At 32.0% G+C, this 20,810-nt stretch overlaps 2 protein-coding genes across 2 annotated transcripts in view; one reads left to right on the top strand and one right to left on the bottom strand.

Annotated features, from left to right (window-relative positions):
- The window catches only part of LOC115881864 (pancreatic triacylglycerol lipase-like), a 249,470-nt gene that overhangs the window by 138,881 nt on the left and 89,779 nt on the right, over positions 1-20,810 (bottom strand). The gene's annotated exons all lie outside the window — the stretch shown is intronic.
- Positions 1-20,810, top strand: part of LOC115881858 (serine/threonine-protein phosphatase 6 regulatory ankyrin repeat subunit A) — a 71,047-nt gene that overhangs the window by 18,406 nt on the left and 31,831 nt on the right. The window contains exons 4-11 of the mRNA XM_030899555.1: positions 2,687-2,788; positions 3,892-4,008; positions 8,014-8,169; positions 8,225-8,426; positions 14,886-15,031; positions 17,588-17,686; positions 17,756-17,849; positions 19,093-19,301. Of these exons, the coding sequence (XP_030755415.1) occupies positions 2,687-2,788; positions 3,892-4,008; positions 8,014-8,169; positions 8,225-8,426; positions 14,886-15,031; positions 17,588-17,686; positions 17,756-17,849; positions 19,093-19,301 (1,125 nt within the window). The remainder of the gene's footprint in view (positions 1-2,686; positions 2,789-3,891; positions 4,009-8,013; positions 8,170-8,224; positions 8,427-14,885; positions 15,032-17,587; positions 17,687-17,755; positions 17,850-19,092; positions 19,302-20,810) is intronic.

Genomic DNA, 20,810 nt, shown 5'->3' with positions numbered 1-20,810 from the left:
ATTATACCGAATATATATATATAGTGATAGCACATAAATGGCCATCCAGTGAGCTTATAAATTAATGGATTTTTCAGGAAAACAGGAATTAAAATATAGGGTGTCATCCAAATAGTTTGCTTGAATTCTAAATGTTTATATTTTTATATACTTCAAGATGGAGTTTTCACTGACTTTTTAAGCTTTTTTTTGCCAACCGTCCTCTATTCCAGAGTTCAACTTTTCTCTGTTGTTGACTGTACTCTAACAGTCCTCTTTTTGATCTCACTATCCTCTTTTCTCTCGCTTATTGAAAAGTCCTCTTTTTCACATACCAAACTCAAAATCTTAAAAGTATTCGTCTATCGCCACAGTGCTTTAAAAAATTGTTAATCTGTCTCTTTTGCTACTCCCAGTTGTTTGTACAGAAAAGAAAATGAAGAAATATTAATGCACAAGAAATATTTGTGGAACCGATAAACATGTTTAACAATTTTATGTTTACTTAGTTCTCTAATGTTTTAAAAAAAGTTTTGTTGAAAATGGTTTATTTTATTTTAACAAGAGTTTTCAGTACAAATATTTTTAAAAAAGAAAGATCACCAATTCCTTACCGTTTACATATCATTTTAGTAAATTCTAGATATTTGGGTGAGGTTTCAAAAAACGTTTCGCTTGTGCCCCTTTTGTACCCTCTCGTCCTCTATTTTTTATTTTGAAAATTGGCAACCCTACATATACTGTCAAATGCATATTATTACTATTTATTTGGCACAATATACAGTAAGGAACTCTCTTTAAAACCAACCCTAGTTTTTCTGATTTCGATAACTCAGTTCGGAGTTATTATTATTTAAATAAAAACAGATCTAACCTGCCCCCACCAATTCAAACCAAAAAAAATTGAAGTTTGCTGAAAATTATGACGTTATTATTTTTATTAATACAAACTTATTAATTTTATTATTTCCAACAATTTCTCATGGCCTCTTTAGTTACAAATATTTTTTTGCCGCAGGCTTCTCGGCTAATACTTTCTGAGATATAACCGAGGGCTATTCTTAATGGAACACCCGGTATCTTCGAGTACTTCATATAAACATAAAGCTACCGTACTTAAAAAAAAATCGACGTGAAAAATGACATAACGATGACAGTTTTTGTTATGGTGTGCTCCTGTTCTATTAAAAATTGACATAAACAAGAAACCTTCGAAAATTATCTCTCAAAAATTAATATTTAAATTAGAAAAAAGTAAAAAAATATACGTCAGTACCGCCAATTATTTCCTTATACAGGGTGTTTTAAAAAATATGTGCCATTTCCCGTGGGGAGATTCCCCATCACGTAAAAATAAGATTTATTTTTCATATCAACATAGGTACGATTCTGCTTTGTTTCGTAGCTACAGGGTGTTAAAGTCTTAATATTTTTTTTGATTTATTATAATTTTCTTCCAACTGACTTTAGCGTTTCGAATGAAATTTTGAAGGTAAAAGTTAGTATAAATGCGACATATTTTAAAGGTAAAAAAGTGTCGACATATTCACCAGGGACGTGCATACGGGTTATAACTGGAATATTTTTCTAAAAAAAGGCATGTACGCTGCTGATTTTTTTTCTCTTGTTAGCGAAATAGTGTAAGCAGTTGCCGATTAAAAGTGGTCTCTCTTGATATTTTATCGATTTTGGCCTCCTTAATGAGATAAATGCAATTTTAATAATTTGCCTTAATCCAAGTCTAATAGCAAACTTAACAAACTTTAATATCCTTAACTTGCGAAAGTGCGAAATTAATACTCATTGAGTTCGCATCAAGAAATATGAAAAAAAGTTCCTATGAACATGGGTATGGAAATGCATAGTTTTAGAGTTACAAGATGTTAAAACTTTTTAAAATTAGTTTTTTTGTATTTATCTTAAATACCACTACTTTTTATTTCAAATTGCTGTAGGTTGGACTAATAGTAATAATATTTAATAATCAATTAGGTGAAATATATAATTTATTAATTTTATTTTTATTTTAATTTTATTGTGATTAATAAAATTGTGTTTATCTCACCAAGGAGGCCAAATTCAACAAAATATCAAGAGATAACTTTTAATTGGCATTAAACGGCCTACGCAATTTTGATATTAAAAGAAAAAAGTCAGTGGCGCACATGTTTTTTTTTGAAAAATATTCCAGTGAGAACCGATATGCACGTCCCTGATGAATTTATCTACACTTTTTTAACATTACAATATGTAGTACTAAAAGAATCACTAAAAGTACTTTAAGAAAATTATAATAAATCGAAAAATTATTAAGACTTTAACACCCTGTAGCTACGAAACAAAGTAGAATCGGACCTATGTTGATATGAAAAATAAATCTTACTTTTACGTGAGGAATCTCCACCCGAGAGATGGCACATGTTTTTTGAAACACCCTGTATACAAAAAAATATTTTTGGAAAATTGATTTGTGCCTGGAAAATCTTTAAATTTTCTAAATTAGACATCAATAATTATTCTAAAAAGTATAGGTATAAAACTTTTTAATAAAATGTATACAGATTGTATAAAAAAATTACTAGTTAAAAAAAGGAGATATGACTAAATATATATCTACACCTTCAAACAGAATTCTTTTAATTGAATAGTTGGCAAATAGCAAAATTAAAAACAAAAATATCTTTTTCATGTTTCTTTATTTTTGCAGGATAACTACAATGTTCTTCACATATCCGCCATGCATTCGCGTGAGGATGTTGTAAAACTACTGTTAGGAAAAAAAGGTGTAGATCCATATTCAACTGGAGGGGTAAGTTTAAAATACATCTAATAAAACGTAAGATCGAAAGAAAACGGCGTCCAGTTGCCTGAGAAGCGACGATTTTACATATAAAATGACAGCGATCTTCATTTCATAGCTACCGCCGCCGCTTTATTTTTGATCATATTTTATTTATAATGTGTAAATTGTGGGTAACATTATAAACATATAAATATTAAATTTTTTTGTTATTTTAAATGAAAGTAGTTATGAGAAGTATTATATATTTAGTATGATAAATAGGTATTTTTTTTTCTATACAGGATATAAATTAAATTAATGATATTGAAATTTTGAATGTTTTTAATTATATTTTAGCACCACTGTATTAAAAATGTATAATTTGGTTGGATTTTACCATCAATTTTTAACTTCTGCTTAATACCTAATAATAGATATTTAGTCTTATGACTAATATCTAATTTTTTCTTTTCCAGCAGTTAGCCCTGAACAAGACCCTGAACAAGACCAAAACACATTTTTTAAAACTTCTGGAAATTTTCAATTTTTCTGTTGCAACGCCAGATTCCAATCTGAATTATATATTATTTATGTTTTGTTATACAGTGTGTCCCAGAAATGAGTGCAGATATTTTAACTGGTAGTATAGTTCTAACCTAATTACATCGATCTGATATCCTATCGGAGTTCCGTTTTCTATTGTTAGGTAAGTTTTTTACTTTTAATCTGAATTTTCCAAGTCGTTTTTAAATATTTCTAGTCGATGTGTCAATTTTGGGCATCGAACAAGACGAGATCCAGGTAAATGCGAGGTAATTTGCGACTGATTATCGATTGCTGGCGGTGGCTCTCAAAATGTTGCCATTATTTTTTAAATTTTCAAAGTTAAATAACTCGGTTATTATTAATTTATTTAAAAATGCTAAAGAAGAAAGACGTTTTTTTTGGCCAGGTCTGCTACCCCTTAAAACATCTGTACTTATTTCTGGGACACCCTGTATATTCCGTTCACTTTAAATTGGCTTCAAATTAATTAAATATATCAAATTTCTTCTTCTGTTTAAAACTACTAAAGAAGATGATTAACAATTATTATTGTCTGTCTTATATAATATTTTTAATGTTTCTAGAGTCGAAATCAAACTGCTGTCCACTTAGTAGCTTCGAGACAAACCGGTACTGCCACTGCCATACTAAGAGCTCTCTTGCAAGCCGGTGGGAAAGATATTCGTCTTAAAGTAGATGGGGTAAGTAACTAAACAAATAATTAAATAATTAACCTTAAAATAATATCAATTTTTAAAATATAGGCGCATATTATACAAACCTGGACTTTTACATAATTATGAATCAGTTGTGCTTATGCAGATATAAAAGAGTCGTCTAATAAAGAAATACCGCCTAATATTATAAATATAATAGTATATTTAACTATACGGACATGACATAAGAAAATGGTTAACAAAATATCGTATGTACCACCCGAATTCATCAAAATGTCGATTATACCTACCAAGAAAATCAGGAAGCAGATGTTAATTGTGCTCCAGCTTCCTGCTTTACCTAAAATCAGGTTATCTCTCTCCTGAGACGAAAGGATTTCTTCACGCTATACAAGACCAAGTCGTCCTTTTTATTGTATGCTCTGGATACATTAAAAATATTCAAGGCACTGATATTGAATTAGATAAATGTAGAATGCGCGAGAAAAAGCTTGAGTCCATACAGCAGTATAGGGGGGTGCTCCCCGCTGGCCTCGGGAGAGTATACTTGGCTAGACATAATATGGTGTGTAAGGTCATTCATCAGGGATTGTGGAAAATCATGAGTTAGTAAAAGATCTCAAACCCACTCACAGATACATACCTGCATGGAAGGCGGAGAATGATGATACTGTCATCTGTCATATACTGGGATACTCCGATTATAACTGTCGCTGCGGTGTCCCACAATAGACCGGATAATATATTAGTTATTGACAGAAAGAATAAACATGGATGGATTATAGATATTGGTGTGCCACTTGACGGAAATGTGCAGAGAACTTATTTAGAAAAGATTGCTAAGTACAGTGAATTGAATTACCAGTTGAAACTAGTTATAACCTAAATAAAGTACATATAATTCCATTCATTATTTCAGCTAAGGGTTTTTAAAAAATGTTTATACCTATGTCGCGGATTCATCTCTCCAAAAAAATCCTATATGGGTATTTCGCTACTGCAAGGGTTTTTCAAAAAATCTGAAAGTTTTTGAATCTTAACTAAAAACTAAAAAAAACTTCTTAACTAAACTTCTTAAAAAAAACTTCCAAACCAAACTTAACAACTCATCCTATCTACTTGAATCTCAGAAGTCTGCAATATTGAGAATTTGCCGAATAGTCCGTAAAGTTTTACAATGTTAATCTGCGCAGTGAACCTCCTGGAAATCAGTTTCCCGAGATCACTTGTTAACCAGACATAAGGGCTGTGAAAAAAATCTAATAATATCTATATGTTATTATAATTAATAATAATATACTTCTTCTTCTTATCACGCCCTCTCCTGCCGAAGATTGGCGATTCAAATGGCAATTGTGGCTCTGGAAACTGCAGCCCGGAAGATTTCCGCAGACGAGCGTTTAAACCATCTCCTTAAATCTTTTAGCCATGAGTTCTGGCGTCTTCCTACTGATCTTTTCCCTTGCACTTAGCCCTCTATTATGAGGCGCAGTATCACCTCTCATCACATGACCCAGGTATTGCATTTTTCTTTCCTTGATGGTGTTCAGTATCACTTTTTGTTTCTGCATGCGCTGGAGTACTTCATCGTTGGTGATTCTTTGTACCCATGAGATTCGCAGCATCCGTCTGTACACATACAATAATATACAGGGTGAGTTTTAAATAAGTGCAAATATTTTTAGGGGTAGTATATTTCGACTCCAGAAACATGATTATGATGTTTTTTTTTCCGAACAAAAAATTTTGAAAATTCGGAATTTTTACTTTTTAGTTAAAAAACATAACTTCTTGATAATCTGGCAATATAGGTAGTAGATTAATTTTACAAGAAAGATAACCCAGAAAAGATCCAGTGGTTCTCAAAATTTAAGCAAAAAATATTTTTTTTTTGGAAATTTTCAAAGTAAAATAACTCGGTTGTTTTGGACTTACTTCAAAAACGGTAAAGAGAAAATATGTTTCTTTTATCGTGATCTACCAGGATTGAAAATATTTGCACTTATTTAAGACTCACCCTGTATAACCATATCTATCTAACAACGAAATCTAAATGATATTACCCTTGATTATTAATATATGAACAAGGATATTACCATAGAAACGTCTTTTGATTTTTAGGACATAGAACAAATTCAACTATATTTTCATTTTTTTTTTTTAAATTTTCTCTAAAACTGTATGGAAATTTGGAAAACTATAAATGGGATTAACCATTTTAGAATAAGATTTTTTTATGAAGAATGCATTTTTCTCAAAATATCAATAATAAAAAAGTTTTTCCTCTTGTAAAGACAATCCGGGGACATACTGTATAGACAAAATAAAAATGGATTATTTTTACTTTTTATATCATTACTCAGTTATGAGCGACAGTTAATAAGTTAAAGATAAATCTACCAAGTTTACAACCGATTTCAAGCACTCGCAATTAAATTATATTATTTTCCGATACTTTCCTTCAATCGATATCCTAGATCATCTGGGACAATCTACGTTTTTGACGAACGTCGTTTATCGAAAATATGTAAATATTCTCCATTCGCATACCTCGGATCATTGACGTTGTCTTTGTGGCGGATCGTGTCGTATCGCGTGTCAAAGTCGCGGCGGAACCAGGCACCGGCATCCCTCAGCAATTTTTGGGGGACGAAAATCCTAAAACTAATATACGGTGCATTCGGCCCGGCCGATCTATGGATTTATCGGCAGTTGTTTGGAAAAAACCAGGTGGAAAGTTTAAATTCTTTCATTCGGAGTTACAACACACTCATACTCACAAATATGTTAGCAAATTTCATTTTTCAAATAACAGCTTTGAAAATGATTTTTAACGATTCCTTTGGACTTGGGCTGACATGTTTCAAAGGTCCTCGAAGAAAGACGATGAGCTCGAAGAGAGGGAGGGGTTAAACGTCACTGTTATTACTTTTTAGCTCAGACCTCGTAAAATATGACACCTACGGAAAAATATCCTATTTATACAGGGTGTCCCAAAAATAAGTGCAAGTATTTTAACTGGTAGTATAGTTCAACCCCAAAAAACGCCTATGAGGGTTTTTTCCCGAAAAAAAAAATTTGAAAATTCGACATTTTTTGAAAAATTTTTTGGAAATTTATTTAGTTAAAAACATAATTTCTTGATAATATGGCAACATAAGTATTAGATTAAATTTACAAGAAAGAAAAACCAGAAAAGATTCAGTGGTTCTCAAAATTTTAGCAAAAAATCATTTTTTTGGAAAACTTCAAAGTAAAATAACTCCGTTATTTTGGACTTATTTGCAAAACGATAAAGAGGAAATATGTTTCTTTTATCGAGATCTACCACCCCTTAAAATACTTGCACTTATTTCTGGGACGCCCTGTATAGCCAAAGTTATTTACTATACCGGGTGTGCCTGAAAAGTGGCGCACACTTATAACTTTTTTGTTTTTTTCAGATAAAAAAAGTATAATGGCATAAATTCTGGCACATATAACAGCTTAAACACTATAACAGCTTAAAATAACATTTTTTCAAATCTATTTGTTTTATTTTTAAACAGTCAAAACATAAAAATAAAAGAAGGCTGTTAACAACTGTATGTTACAATTTCAAATAAACCATATGCGAAATATCAAAAGTTGACATATGATATGCCATTCTATTCAGAGTGTCATTTTCTATCGAATAAAGGGTGAGGTGGGATAAAGGGTAATGAGGGTGCCATTTAAAAATCAAAAGTTGTAGTCATTACCGGTGAAAAAGGAAGTGACCAAAAACAATTGAATACGTCAATCAATCTTAATTTACGTCATATACTAACATACCAAATCTCGTTTTATTATCTGAAAAAATAAAAAAGTTATAGGGGTGAGCCACTTTTGAGACGCAACCGGTATACTATCATACCAAATCTCGTTTTTTATCAGAAAAAATAAAAAAGTTATAGGGATGAGCCATTTTTGAGAGGCATCCGGTATATGATTCAGAGATAGATAAAAAGAAGGTTTATATGATTTATGCTTTATCTCATTGTGTTTCAGAGAGGAAAAATACCTTTATTACTTGCTGTAGAAGCCGGTAACCAATCAATGTGCAGAGAATTACTGAGCACATTAACATCCGAACAGTTGAAAGCATCTGCAGCCAATGGTGACACAGCACTACATCTTGCTGTTCGAAGAAAAGACATTGATATGGTATAAAAGTTTAATCTTAAATTCTAGGGCTTGTCTAGTAATAATTTTGCTCTAGGTACGAATATTGGTGGATTACGGAACAAATGTGGATATTAGAAATGGAGAAGGTCAGGCGCCTCTTCATATAGCTGCGGCTGAAGGTGATGAACTGCTAGTAAAATATTTTTATGGAGTTCGAGCGTCTGCCAGCATTACGGATTTCCAGGATCGTACACCAATGCACCTTGCTGCAGAAAATGGACACGCAAACATCATAGGTATGTCTGTAAAATTGTAAATAATAAAAGATAACAATTACAAAACTATAAAATAAATACATTAAAGGAAGCTCAGTTCTTCTTTATAAAATTTTTTACGTACTTTTCAAGTTTTGGGGTACAAGTATGCAGGAGCTCATCATTAACCTGTAGTACAAGAGCTATAAACAATATATAACTTGAAGTCTTTTTTCCGATCATGCGATACATTTCTTATAGGATATTACAGGCTGAGTCTTAAATAAGTGCAAATATTTTCAGGGTTGATAGATCTCGATAAAAGAAACATATTTTCTCTTTACCGTTTTTTAGATAACTCCAAAATAACCGAGTTAGGTATTTTATAAAAAAAATGTTTTGGTTAAATTTTGAGAACCATTGGATCTTTTCTGGGGTTTCCTTCTTGTAAATTTAATCCACAACCTATGTTGCCACATTATCAAGATTTCTAACATTTTTTTTTCAAAAAAATTCCAAATTTTCAGATTTTTTTTTCACAAAAGAAACTCACAGACGAGTTTCTGGAGACGAAATATAATAACCCTTAAAATATGTGCACTCATTTAAGACTCTGTGCTAAACTAAATAACAGTTCGAAATGTTATTGTTATCAAAAAATAACAGCTTAAAATAACATTTTTTCACAAATCTATTGGTTTTATTTTTAAACAGTTAAAACATAAAAATGAAAGAAGCCTGTTAAAATTTTGCGAATGTGGGGATATCAACTTCAAATCTCAAAATAATGATTTTTGGAACTATTATTTTTATACTTGTTATTGGAAGTAGCAACTGTCACGAGTCTGGCAGGCGCTCCATACTTCCTTCTCATTGCAAGTCGTTGCTGTCATCACACGATCACTTTTAAACCTGTTATTTTATTACAGTTATCACGGTCAGCGCACTGATATTTTCATGCCCGTTATTTTTGAAGTTAACGCATTTTACGATTTGTTACTTCAATATTACAGTTCCAGAACAACAAATGAGATGAATGAATATGAGAACATCCATTTCAATTAGATTTTCATTCTGACAATAACCGTTTTATTAATTTATTTGTCAGTATATTTTTATACATCTAATAGGAACCAAAAAAAAACTAACAACAAGAGTACTAAGAGCTGTAGTATCAAAACAGACCATGTTCGTCTATTTTGTTACTTGTTTTTATTGTGTTATTGTTATTATTATTCAGTAAATGTAAAACTACTAACGGTATTAAATTTGTTAAATTATCGTATCGGGTATGTATCGTGTATATTATTATATATTGCTTGTAGCTTTTGTGAAAAAAAATAATGATACCACACTTTCCTAAAGTAGTAAACACCCTCTACACTATGCCTGAAAATATTTCTGAAAATACTTCGTGAAACATTTCGCGAAGCATTTCTTGAAATACTTTCAGCAGTAAACCGAATGCTTTTTTTGTGTTGCGGGAAATCTTGGCTCGTTTCGGCCGCAAAATCCGAAACAGATCGAAATCGAACGAGACAAGCGTGATTGTTTGTTTTTTATTGTTATTGGAATTTGCCTTCGGAAATATTTCAAAAAACGTTTTGATTAGTTTCGACAAAATGTTTATAAAGCTGATCTAAGTATATTCTTCGTACTACTTCGCGAAGCAATCAAGGTCAAACTTTGTTGTGGCTTCAGAAAAAAACATGGAGTATGCATAAATATCACTAGTTTGTAATGGAGTGTAATGTAATACCACTATATTATAAGATATGAAAAATCAAAAACAGTGCATTTACAAAAACAGTTACCGATGGTAGATTAAATTGGCCATTCCTCTAATGTTACACAGGAATATTGAAAAACTACGATACGGAAATTAGTATTAATTATTGTAGAATATTATTGATTTTCTTTAATAAAATGTAGTAAAAAAATATATTTCCAAAACTTAAAATCGTAAAACTGCAGGGCAACAGTGACTGACTAGTTATTAAGAACATAGTTCTGGCAGTCCGCCTTTTATCGGCTTATAGGGCCGGCGGAAGGGAAATATTGAGACCGGGCGAATACCCTACCTAGCGCCCCCCCCCCAATAGTTAACATGTTACCATAACAACTAAGCATATTTATGCTACTTTAACAATAAAATTTCACTTAAAGGAACTCCAAAATTCTTCTCTTTGTTCAATCTTAGTCAGCGGTTGTTTTTTCTATACCGGGTGCATCTTGAAAGTTTTATTTTTTTAGATAAAAAACGAAATTTGGTATGTTAGTATATGACATAAATTAGGATTGATTAACGTATTCAATTGTTTTTGGTCACTTCCTGTTCCAACGAAAAACTATTGATTTATAAATGGTACCGTCGGTATATTCGATAGAAAATTACACACTGAGTAGAATGACATATCATTTGTCAACTTTTGACATTTTTGCTCAAAAAAACGTATTTTAAATTTCAATTTATAGTGCGATGGCTGTGTTAAAACACTAATTTTTAAACAAGGAACCTTGGAAAAATAGATTTGATCGTCTATAATGTTTTTCGTGCCTTGTCCTGGTCGGTTAAAAAATGCCCAAATCGTATTTTTAATCATATGCCAATTTTTTCAAATGGAACAAGTGGCTCATTTGCATATTTGGAAAAAGAATTTTTTACGAATAATTTTGTACCACACACTTGCTATTTCGAGTCAAATTGTCGTTATGAACCGTATGTTACAATTTCAAATAATCCATATGCAAAAATGTCAAAAGTTGACACATTATGATATGAGGTTGCCATTTAAAAATCAAAAGTTTTATTAATTTCCAGTGAAAGAGGAAGTGATCAAAAACAATTGAATACGTCAATTAATCCTAATTTATGTCGTATACTAACATACCAAATCTCGTTTTTTCATCTAAAAAATAGGAGTGAGCCAGTGTTGAGACGCACCCGGTATATAAATGATAAGGATAAGTGATCTTTGAAAACATTACTATTTAGTTGCAAGCAATTGCATTATTTTTCTATAAGAATTTAAGAAAAATTTCCTTTCTTTTTCACAATCAATTATTTCGTGCAGAATCAGTATAGGTATGATCAGATACAGTTTTGTCGGCTTCAAAATGAGGATCAGCCAGTGTTTGCGATTTGAGATGCATTCATTTGTCTTGCTTTAATGAGAAATTTCTACGATTCTGATACCATTTACCATGTATTACTACATATTCAATCTAGAAAAATCAAAATCACCAAAAGATTGATATTTTTCCCACTACTGTTAATAAATTAATGATGCAAACTTACAAGCTTTTTTTTGATAATAAGGATATCGGGATCCTATTTAGCTTCTTGCGAATGAATATTTATCTCATATAATTTTAGGGCAGATCAGCCATTAACAAATAAAGGGTGTGAGTAGTAGACAAAGTGCAATTTTGAGCAACCAGCAGTCTAAAACTGTCAATTTTTCTGGCTCTTGACCCAAAACAGTTTGTTTAGAGAAAATTTTTACAAACAAGAATTATAGAAAGGAAGGGTTATTTACAAAAAGTTGATAGCTTTTCAGTTATAAGTAAAATACCACGAACAATTTTTTTTAAATATTTTAGTTGCTGGCGTTGCGCCCCTCACATTCGGCGCCCCGGGCGGTCGCCCGGGTCACCCGGTCCTTCCGCCGGACCTGAATAGAACCCATGGTGTTAAACTATTTAAAAAATCGTCTAATTATTTCTTATTTTCGAATGGATTTATGTCAAAGGATGCTATGTGTTAACAAAAGTATCGTTTAAAGTTTTCTCTTAAAAACAATAAGGGAACATTGCTTTTTAAAAATATCCGTGGACCATAGTTCAATGGAGTCAATGAATAATTTTCCCAATCAGCTCGATATATTGATGATGTTGCCAATATTATTCATCAATCAATACTTCCGTTATATTAATCAACTAAGCACGTAAACAAACATAACATACAATTTTATATACTAATTCATTATAATAAAATTAAATAATAAACATATTCTAATTATATTCCTGCAGATTAAGTGAAGAGTTTTGTTCTTAAATATCTATTATAAATATTATACCTACGTGTGTTCAAATATTAGTTTTGAGGAATATATATGTTACTGTAAATGTCCGAAATGCGGTAAAACCTAGGATAAGCGCGCTAAACCTAGGATTTATCAATGAAAGAACATCCTCCAAATAGCCACGCTAATCAACTCGAAGGTTTTACCGCATTTCGGACATTTACAGTGACATATACAGGGTGAGTTTCCTAGGATGTTCTCTATGGGTATCTCGGAAACTACTGGAGATAGAGAGTCAGTTAAATGGGGAAAGAATTGCAGTTTGGTGGGGTCATAAATATGCGCTTTTCAGATTTTCGAAAAAGTTCGAAAAAAATAGATATATCGAAAAAAACAAATTTTGGCTATTTTAAAAATTGTCCCTAATTCCATTATAATCTATTTTAGACAAAAAGTTTTCAGATAAAAGTTGTAGATAATCACATCCCTAATGAGACTGTGCTCTCCGATTTTTTCTAAAGCCTGTCATTTTTGACATATGACACAAACATATGTTTTTTTAAATGGAAACTATAGTTGGCCATGACTTCATAAATAGCGCCATTTTTTAAGCTTTTCAGCCATATAAGCTATAATATGTTTCTTTCACAAAATTACTGAGTTATAGCCAATTCTTATCTTTCTTGACTAATTTCACTTAGTTCCATGGAAACAGGTTCAATCGTCGTTGCTCTCAGAAATGTAAAATTGTCACATCCAATCTTTGTAAGTTAAAATAAACAAAAAGTGTAAATACGTGTAGGATTATTGGTTCAACTTTTCTTGGCTATACAGTTTTGAGGATACGTTGACCGGTGAACGTTACTTATGTTTTTTAGAGAACGGTTTTCAAGACCTGTTAGAAAAGTTAAATTTAGATATTCGCGCATTAATAGAGTGGTTGCAACATGACTTTCATTATGACACACCAACCCCCCACAATGTAAGAAATGTTAAAAATTATTTCAATATCATAATTATGTAGATTCAGGGATAGAAAGAGGTGGACCAATTGCATAGGCCTATCCATTTTAGTTTTTTTTTATGCGGTATGGTTAACAACAAGGTTTACAAAAGAACTTATGAACTTATGACAGGCACTCGAAGAGGCGGAACAGGAGATTAATAATTAAGTTGACCGGTCGTTCTGTGACAATAGCTAGAAATTCAGTTTTAAAAAGATGCATTTGTGTACTTAAAGCAGTTGCGGATTTTTTAAACATTTTCTAAAACAACTTAAAGTGTATGTATTGATTATTTTTTTAAGTTTTAGTTTGTGTAATGTAAATTGTAAAGAGCCGTTTAATAATATATTTGTCTATTTATAAGTTATAAATCATAACAAAATTAGAACACCATTGGAAACCGTTCTCTAAAAAACGTAAGTAACTTTCACTGGTCAACGTATCTTGTATGGTCAAGAAAAGTTGAACCAATTTCTTCATTTAAAAAAAATATTTACAATTTTTGTTTATTTTAATTTACAAAGATTGGATGTGATAATTTCACACCTCTGAGAGCAACGACGATTGAACTTGTTTCCATGGCTAACTAAGTAAAATTAGTCAAGAAAGATAAGAATTGGCTATAACTCAGTAATTTTGTAAAAGAAACATATTATAGCTTATATCGCTGAAAAGCTTAAAAAATGGATCTTTTTATGAAGTCATTGCCAACTATGGTTTCCTTTTAAAAAAACATATGTTTGTGGCATATGTCAAAAATGACAGGCTTTAGAAAAAATCGGAGAACACAATCTCATTAGAAATGTGATTATCTACAACTTTTATCTGAACACTTTTTGTCTAAAATAGATTATAGTGAAATTAGGGACAATTTTTAAAATAGCCAAACATTTTTTTTTTTTCGAAATATCTAGTAAGCCATTTTTTAGAGTAAGAACTTTTTCAAAAATCTGAAAGGCGCATATTTATGACCTCACAAAACTGCAATTCTTCCCCCATTTAAGCGACTCTCTATCTCCAGTAGTTTCCGAGATGTCCATAGAGAACATCGTAGGAAACTCACCCTGTATAACATAAAACGAGATGTACTTATTTCACTGAGATTTATGAAAAAAAGTCCTTTGTCTCGGGTATACAAACCGATATGTTGTGGAAGTAGCTCGAGACAAAACAAAACTGAACGAGACAACAGGAAACAACCGAAAGTCAATTTTACTAGGAGTTTTGAAAGTAGGTCAAGACAAACGGAAATAGGCTGAGACAATCGAAGATAAGACGAGACGCGGCAAAGTCAGGCGAGGAAACACGACTTTGACCTGCTTCGGACTGTCTTTCGCATAGTGTAGAGGGTGTATTAAAGAAAATTGTGAAATAGTACTTTTCCCCCTGGGTTAAATTTAATAATCTATTCACATTTGGAATATATCTCAACTTTGACGTATTTTTATTAATTTATTACCAACTTTACACAGAGCTACTGGCTGACAAATTTAAAGCAAGCATATTCGAGAGGACTAAGGATGGCTCTACTTTGATGCATATAGCGTCGCTTAATGGACACGCAGATTGCGCAATGATGCTATTTAAAAAAGGAGTTTACTTACATATGCCTAACAAGGTACGTAGTTATAATAATAGGTCAAAAATTTTCCATTTTTGTACCTATCGCATTCATCTTTTTCTTGTTTGATTCTGCAAAGAAATTTTGTATGGCGTGTTAAAAATGATGATGGATAATTTTCCGTGCTGCGATACCTGTGTTATAAATAGAAATGACTTTGAAAACTTTATGTTTCTGGATATGTATGTATGTCTTTTCTATTTTCAAAAATAAAAATGTGGAAAAGAAAAGTATAAACATAAAAATTATGCAGATTTGGGTCTAATAAATGTAGAATTCCTTTAATTATTCTGTTGAATATTAATACGTTTTCTAACGTAACAGTACTAAAGAGCTAGATTAAGCTTTTTACAGGTAAATTATTCAGACAAGGAAAATCTACTGTCCTGTTATTAAATACCTGATAAGGATTTCGTACAAACCGCAACATTTTTGCAAGACGTTGGCAGTGTGACATATCTTTGCTTTTGATATGGAAATCCTTCTTTATTTGCATATTCTCTTTTTTGTTAAAATTACTATGCAAAAAGTCTTTTCTGTAAATTTTATTGATACCACAAGCACCACAAGTAAGAAAGTTGGCATTATTATTTGCTATTTTGCCAAATGATGTTATACATTTATTTATTTTCGGAAAGAAAATGGATAATTAGTAAATTTAATCAAAATTTGAAAAGAGAATGTAATGAATGTTCTGAAACGATATATAAAGATTAAAAAAAAATATTTCTACAGGGTGTCCCGATATTCCGTAGACATAGAACTGCTACGTATTTTTGGAAGCGAAATAAGTCACAAGTCGCCAAAATTAACCTCCAAACTAGTGATTAATTAAGATTAACCTGATACTAGTCTCGGTATCTGAGTAACGCGATTTTGGAGCGGTATTTTTTTGTAACGTCGTGTCGCGCTCCACAACGAGTCAGGAACCTGTTACTGAAGAACGACGATCATAATGACGACAAAATTATAAATTATTTATAATTTGAAAATAAATTATTTATAATCGCTCTTGAAGTTAGCTGGAACCGTAGTAACCGCATAGCGACGTGTTTAGCTCCAACCGTCGCGATTTCGTCGGTCGCCAACAGTAGGAACTGGCACTAGTATGTACGTAGCGTCGCGAGTGTTCGCTCCAGCCGTCGCGCTCCTAGAGCTGTAGTTCCGCCTGTCGCGAACAGAAGTAACTGGGAACTGCTGTAACTGATTATCGACGCTCGACCTCGGCGGCGACGTAACTTCGTTCCAGCCGTCGCGCTCCTAGAGCCGTAGTTCCGTCTGTCGCGTACAGAAGTAACTGGTTCCTGCTGTAACTGGCTATCGACGCTTGACCTCGGCGGCGACGTATTCCATATTTTCGCCAGCTAGATTATTAAGACCATAATAGATTTTATGCGCCTCCATAGCTTGATGCCAAAAAAGATTTTTTGGAAGTGAGCTTCGAAATTTTTTTCTTCCCCATAAAACTATGCGCGGTGGCGTTTTTTACAAGAGACCAAAAATGTGTAGTAACTAGAAGGACTTACGAAAAGAAATTGGTCGTCGGTTAAGCTGGAAAATATTTATTCTAAAATTTATGTAGGGGTGGGAGTAGTTTTCACCATTTCCGTACTTTTTCTGGATTTTTGTCAAAGATAAATGTTAAAGCACTTAAAGCAAAACCACCCAAAATCTCATTCAAATCGGAATAACGGTTCTTAAAATATCAAATTGTTTCTATAAGATATTTCTATATGAAAAGTTTTGTTTATTTTTTTGAAGTTTGATGCCCTCTAACAGACAAATGAAGCACTTCAGTATAGAGGTAAATTGTGTCCAATGAACTTACTTTGATTCCAAAAATACGTATTAGTTCTATGTCCACGGAATTTTGGGACACCCTGTATAAGGATCCAAATAAAGCTAAATAATATAGGGAAATTATATAACTATCGTTGCACATCATAATACGACCACCAGCAAACACCATAAATAAGACGACGCGACGCATGATGTCATTGATGACGTGCAACGCAAGTTGTTCCAATTTCCCTATAATTGTAATATTTCAAATTTGAAAAAGTATGTAAAACAAGTTAGAATCTATTTTGTGATATTCTCTCGATTTGTGATATGTAATTAGAGATGTTGTTTTTTTCATCCCATCAGTGGCGCATCCAGAGATTGACTCTGGGAGGGGTAGGGGCAATATTTAAATAAAGTAATAGGTTTGCATGAAATTATCGCTTAAAGGTATTGTGACTATATGGATAAAAATAAACTTAGATTGTTCTGGATTTCTATTTTCATTGACATTATTAATTTATTTAGTGAAAATTTTATTTTATACCAGATTTTATTTTTTATTTATAAATTTCTTCTTGGGAGGGGTAATTACCCCCATTACCCCTCCCGTATATGTTCCCCTGCATCCCATACATGTTTTTTTTTCTTAAACTTACAGAACATAGCATAAGTCTTCAGATATGGCGTTGTGAGATATAACTTTTTAACCTATATTTACTATAATTACAATTTCAAATATGTATTAATTAAAATTTCTATATTTTTAAGGATGGCGCTAGAAGTATTCATACAGCAGCGAGGTATGGACACGTGGGCATCATTAACACATTATTACAAAAAGGTGAAAAAGTAGATGTAACAACCAATGTAAGTATAAATATATTAAAATAAAGGAAATCATCACAATTACGAATTTGCTATTATCTCATTTTTTAGGATAACTACACAGCTCTTCACATAGCCGTTGAATCATGTAAACCTTTGGTAGTAGAAACTCTTTTAGGATATGGAGCAGACGTGCATGTTAGAGGTATTTTTATTGTAAATAATATCCTATAAAAAATGTATACAAAGTTGTCTAACTAACTATCTGACTATGTATTTAATAATGTATGTGCAATGTAATGTATGGGCACGTATGAATACTGACTGCACTATACATAAGGTCCGGCAATAGTGCGTCGAGCATCTGTAGCTCCTAAAATAAAAAACTTTTAAATTTGTTTAAATGCAAACCTAAAGTATGTACTAGGATGTATTTCAGGAAAATATTTTTACTTCTATAGGGTGGCTCAAAAAAGTGTGAGTGGATCGGGATTATTTTTTTTAATGGAACACCCTGTATATTATTGCATTTTTGGCTTTCTTTCAGATCACTTTGCATAATCCTAAGACATGAATAAATATCATTTCCATAATTTCAGATATATTAAAAAATAAATAAAAATTAGTTACTTTTCAGCCTTTCTTAAAAAAATTATTAATAATACAAGAACTGTTCTGAAATCAAAACTATATTAGATATTTACTTTAGATGGTCTGTATTTACTTTGCTATAAATATGGAAATCGTAAAGCATACAGGATGTTCGAAATTCTACGCCAAACTTTCTAAAATATAAAATAATTTTTCTTTGTTTTTTTTAAATGGAACACCCTGTATATTATTATTTCAATAGTTCAATTCATTTTTTAATTCTCCATCAAATAAAAAAATAATATACAGGGTGTTCCATTTAAAAAAAAAGAAAAAATATTTTATATTTTTGAAAGTTTGGCGTAAAATATTGAACATCCTGTATCATTTAAGATTACCATATTTATAGCAAAGTAAGAACAGACCATCTAAAGTAAATATCTAATATAGTTTTGATTTCAGAACAGTTCTTGTATTTTTAATATTTTTTTTAAGAAGGGGATGAAAAATATATATTTTTGATTTATTTTTTAATATCTCTGAAACTATCGAAATATATTTACTCATATCTTAGGATTATGTAAAGTGATCTGAAAGGAAGTCAAAAAGGCAATAATATACAGGGTGTTCCATTTAAAAAAAATATCCAGATCCACTCACACTTTTTTGAGCCACCCTGTAGAAGTTAAAATATTTTTCTGAAATACGTCCTAGATTATTCTAGAAACTACAGATGTCCGACGCACTATTGCTGGACCCTGTATATTATTTTTGGATTTTTTTCTAACTAAAATTTTATCTTCTTCGTCTTCGATTCGAATTAGGGAAGTTTTACTGTATTTTAATTTACTGTTTAGGTGGAAAATTAAAAGAAACCGCCTTGCATATAGCAGCCAGAGTAAAAGACGGAGAAAAATGCGCGTTAATGTTACTGAAATCCGGTGCTGCTCCAAACTTGGCGACTCACGACGGTAATACTCCGGTCCACGTAGCCGCTAAATATGGCAACTTGCAGACCCTCATGCTCTTGTTGGAAGATGGTGGAGATCCGCAATATAAAAACAAGGTACTTGTTACTTGTGTTTTACTAAACATACTCAACTAATTTGTTTATCTTCGTCTTATAGGGTACAAGTATACTTTATTCGCATTTCATTTACGCCTGATGTAAATACAAGCACGTATGCCTCTCAGCAGGATCGTATTTTAATTGAGTTTTCGGAAGGTGCTTAATTAAAAATACGACGCAAAATTCTTCTCAACAATTTAATTTCATTGCTTGTAAATATTATAAAAGTAGAACATAAAAAGCTGCTTGTAATTAAATTTAAAAACAGATGTAACGATATACTTGCGCAAGCGTAGCCTAAGAGCGCTTGCACAGACATCGGTAAAATCGGAATCGGAATCGATTCCAATATAAATAAATTAGTTCCTTCGCATATGCTCCGGTCCGGTAAAGGCGGCTACAGACGTTCATGCATACTTGACAAGTGTACTTGTGCAAGCGTACTTGTATCAGAATCTTGAACGTGTGTAGGAACAATCTTGTACAAGTATTTTGACTTGTGCAAGTGGCATAGACTTGTACGAATTTTCTTCATGCCCCAGTGACTTGCGCAAGTATGCATGAACGTGTGTATTAAACTTGCCCAAGCCTGCAGTTGATTCTAGTAGGTTTATTGCTTGTTTCTTATTTGTTTGTTACAAGAAGATAGATAAAAATGGCCAGTGAACATGAAAAAAGTATGCGAGAGGTATTGGTGCAGTTCATTAGTATTTATAGGGAGTATCTTTGTTTATGGCAAGTAAAATCAAAAGACTATCATAACAAAAACAAAAGGGAGGCTGCATATAAAAGTTTAATTACAAGATTGCAAGAAATTGATAAAACTACAAACCGCGATTCCGTTGTAAAAAAATAAACAGTTTAAGAACAGATATTCGAAAGGAGAAGAAAAAAGTTGAAGATTAGCAACGTTCAGGTTCGGGAAAATTTCATATCTTCATAGCTTCTTCCCGTCGCGTCGCAAGAAATCGTAAGGTTGCTGATAATCTTTTATGCGGGCTTATGGCTTCTCTCATGGTGGTATCTTTCTTTTCAATAAAAGGGGTAACAAGTGATAACTGTTTAAAATATGTTTCTTCATTCATTCGTAAATAATTCGTAAAACTTCAATTGGTTTAAAATATTAGTATGCGAATAGATATTCCTCTTTTAAATCCAGTTTCTGCACCAAAATCGACGGGTTTTATTTTTTTCTTTTTGTTTAAGCAGCATAACAAACATCACAAAAGCTAGCGCCTCTTATTCCTCCCTTTTTACCTACTAAAACCAAACTAGAACTATTTAAGTGCGCTTGTATAGTGTGGAGTCAATGCAAACTTGTACAAGTACGATTGCACAAGTACACTTGTCAAGTATGCATGAACGTCTGTAGACACCTTTAATTAGTCGGTCCGGCAGCATAGGCCGAGAATTTCAAGTTCTAATATACTTCCAATAACACAAGTTCCAATATACTTCCGCATGTTTTAAGTTTGCGCAAGTATATCGTTATGTATGTGGCTCACG

The sequence above is a fragment of the Sitophilus oryzae genome, unplaced genomic scaffold (assembly GCF_002938485.1).
Source record: "Sitophilus oryzae breed Bouriz unplaced genomic scaffold, Soryzae_2.0 scaffold_1744_pilon_pilon, whole genome shotgun sequence".
Taxonomy (NCBI): domain Eukaryota; kingdom Metazoa; phylum Arthropoda; class Insecta; order Coleoptera; family Curculionidae; genus Sitophilus; species Sitophilus oryzae.
Note: the sequence above shows the minus strand (reverse complement) of the source record. Positions and strands in the feature narration are given on the sequence as shown.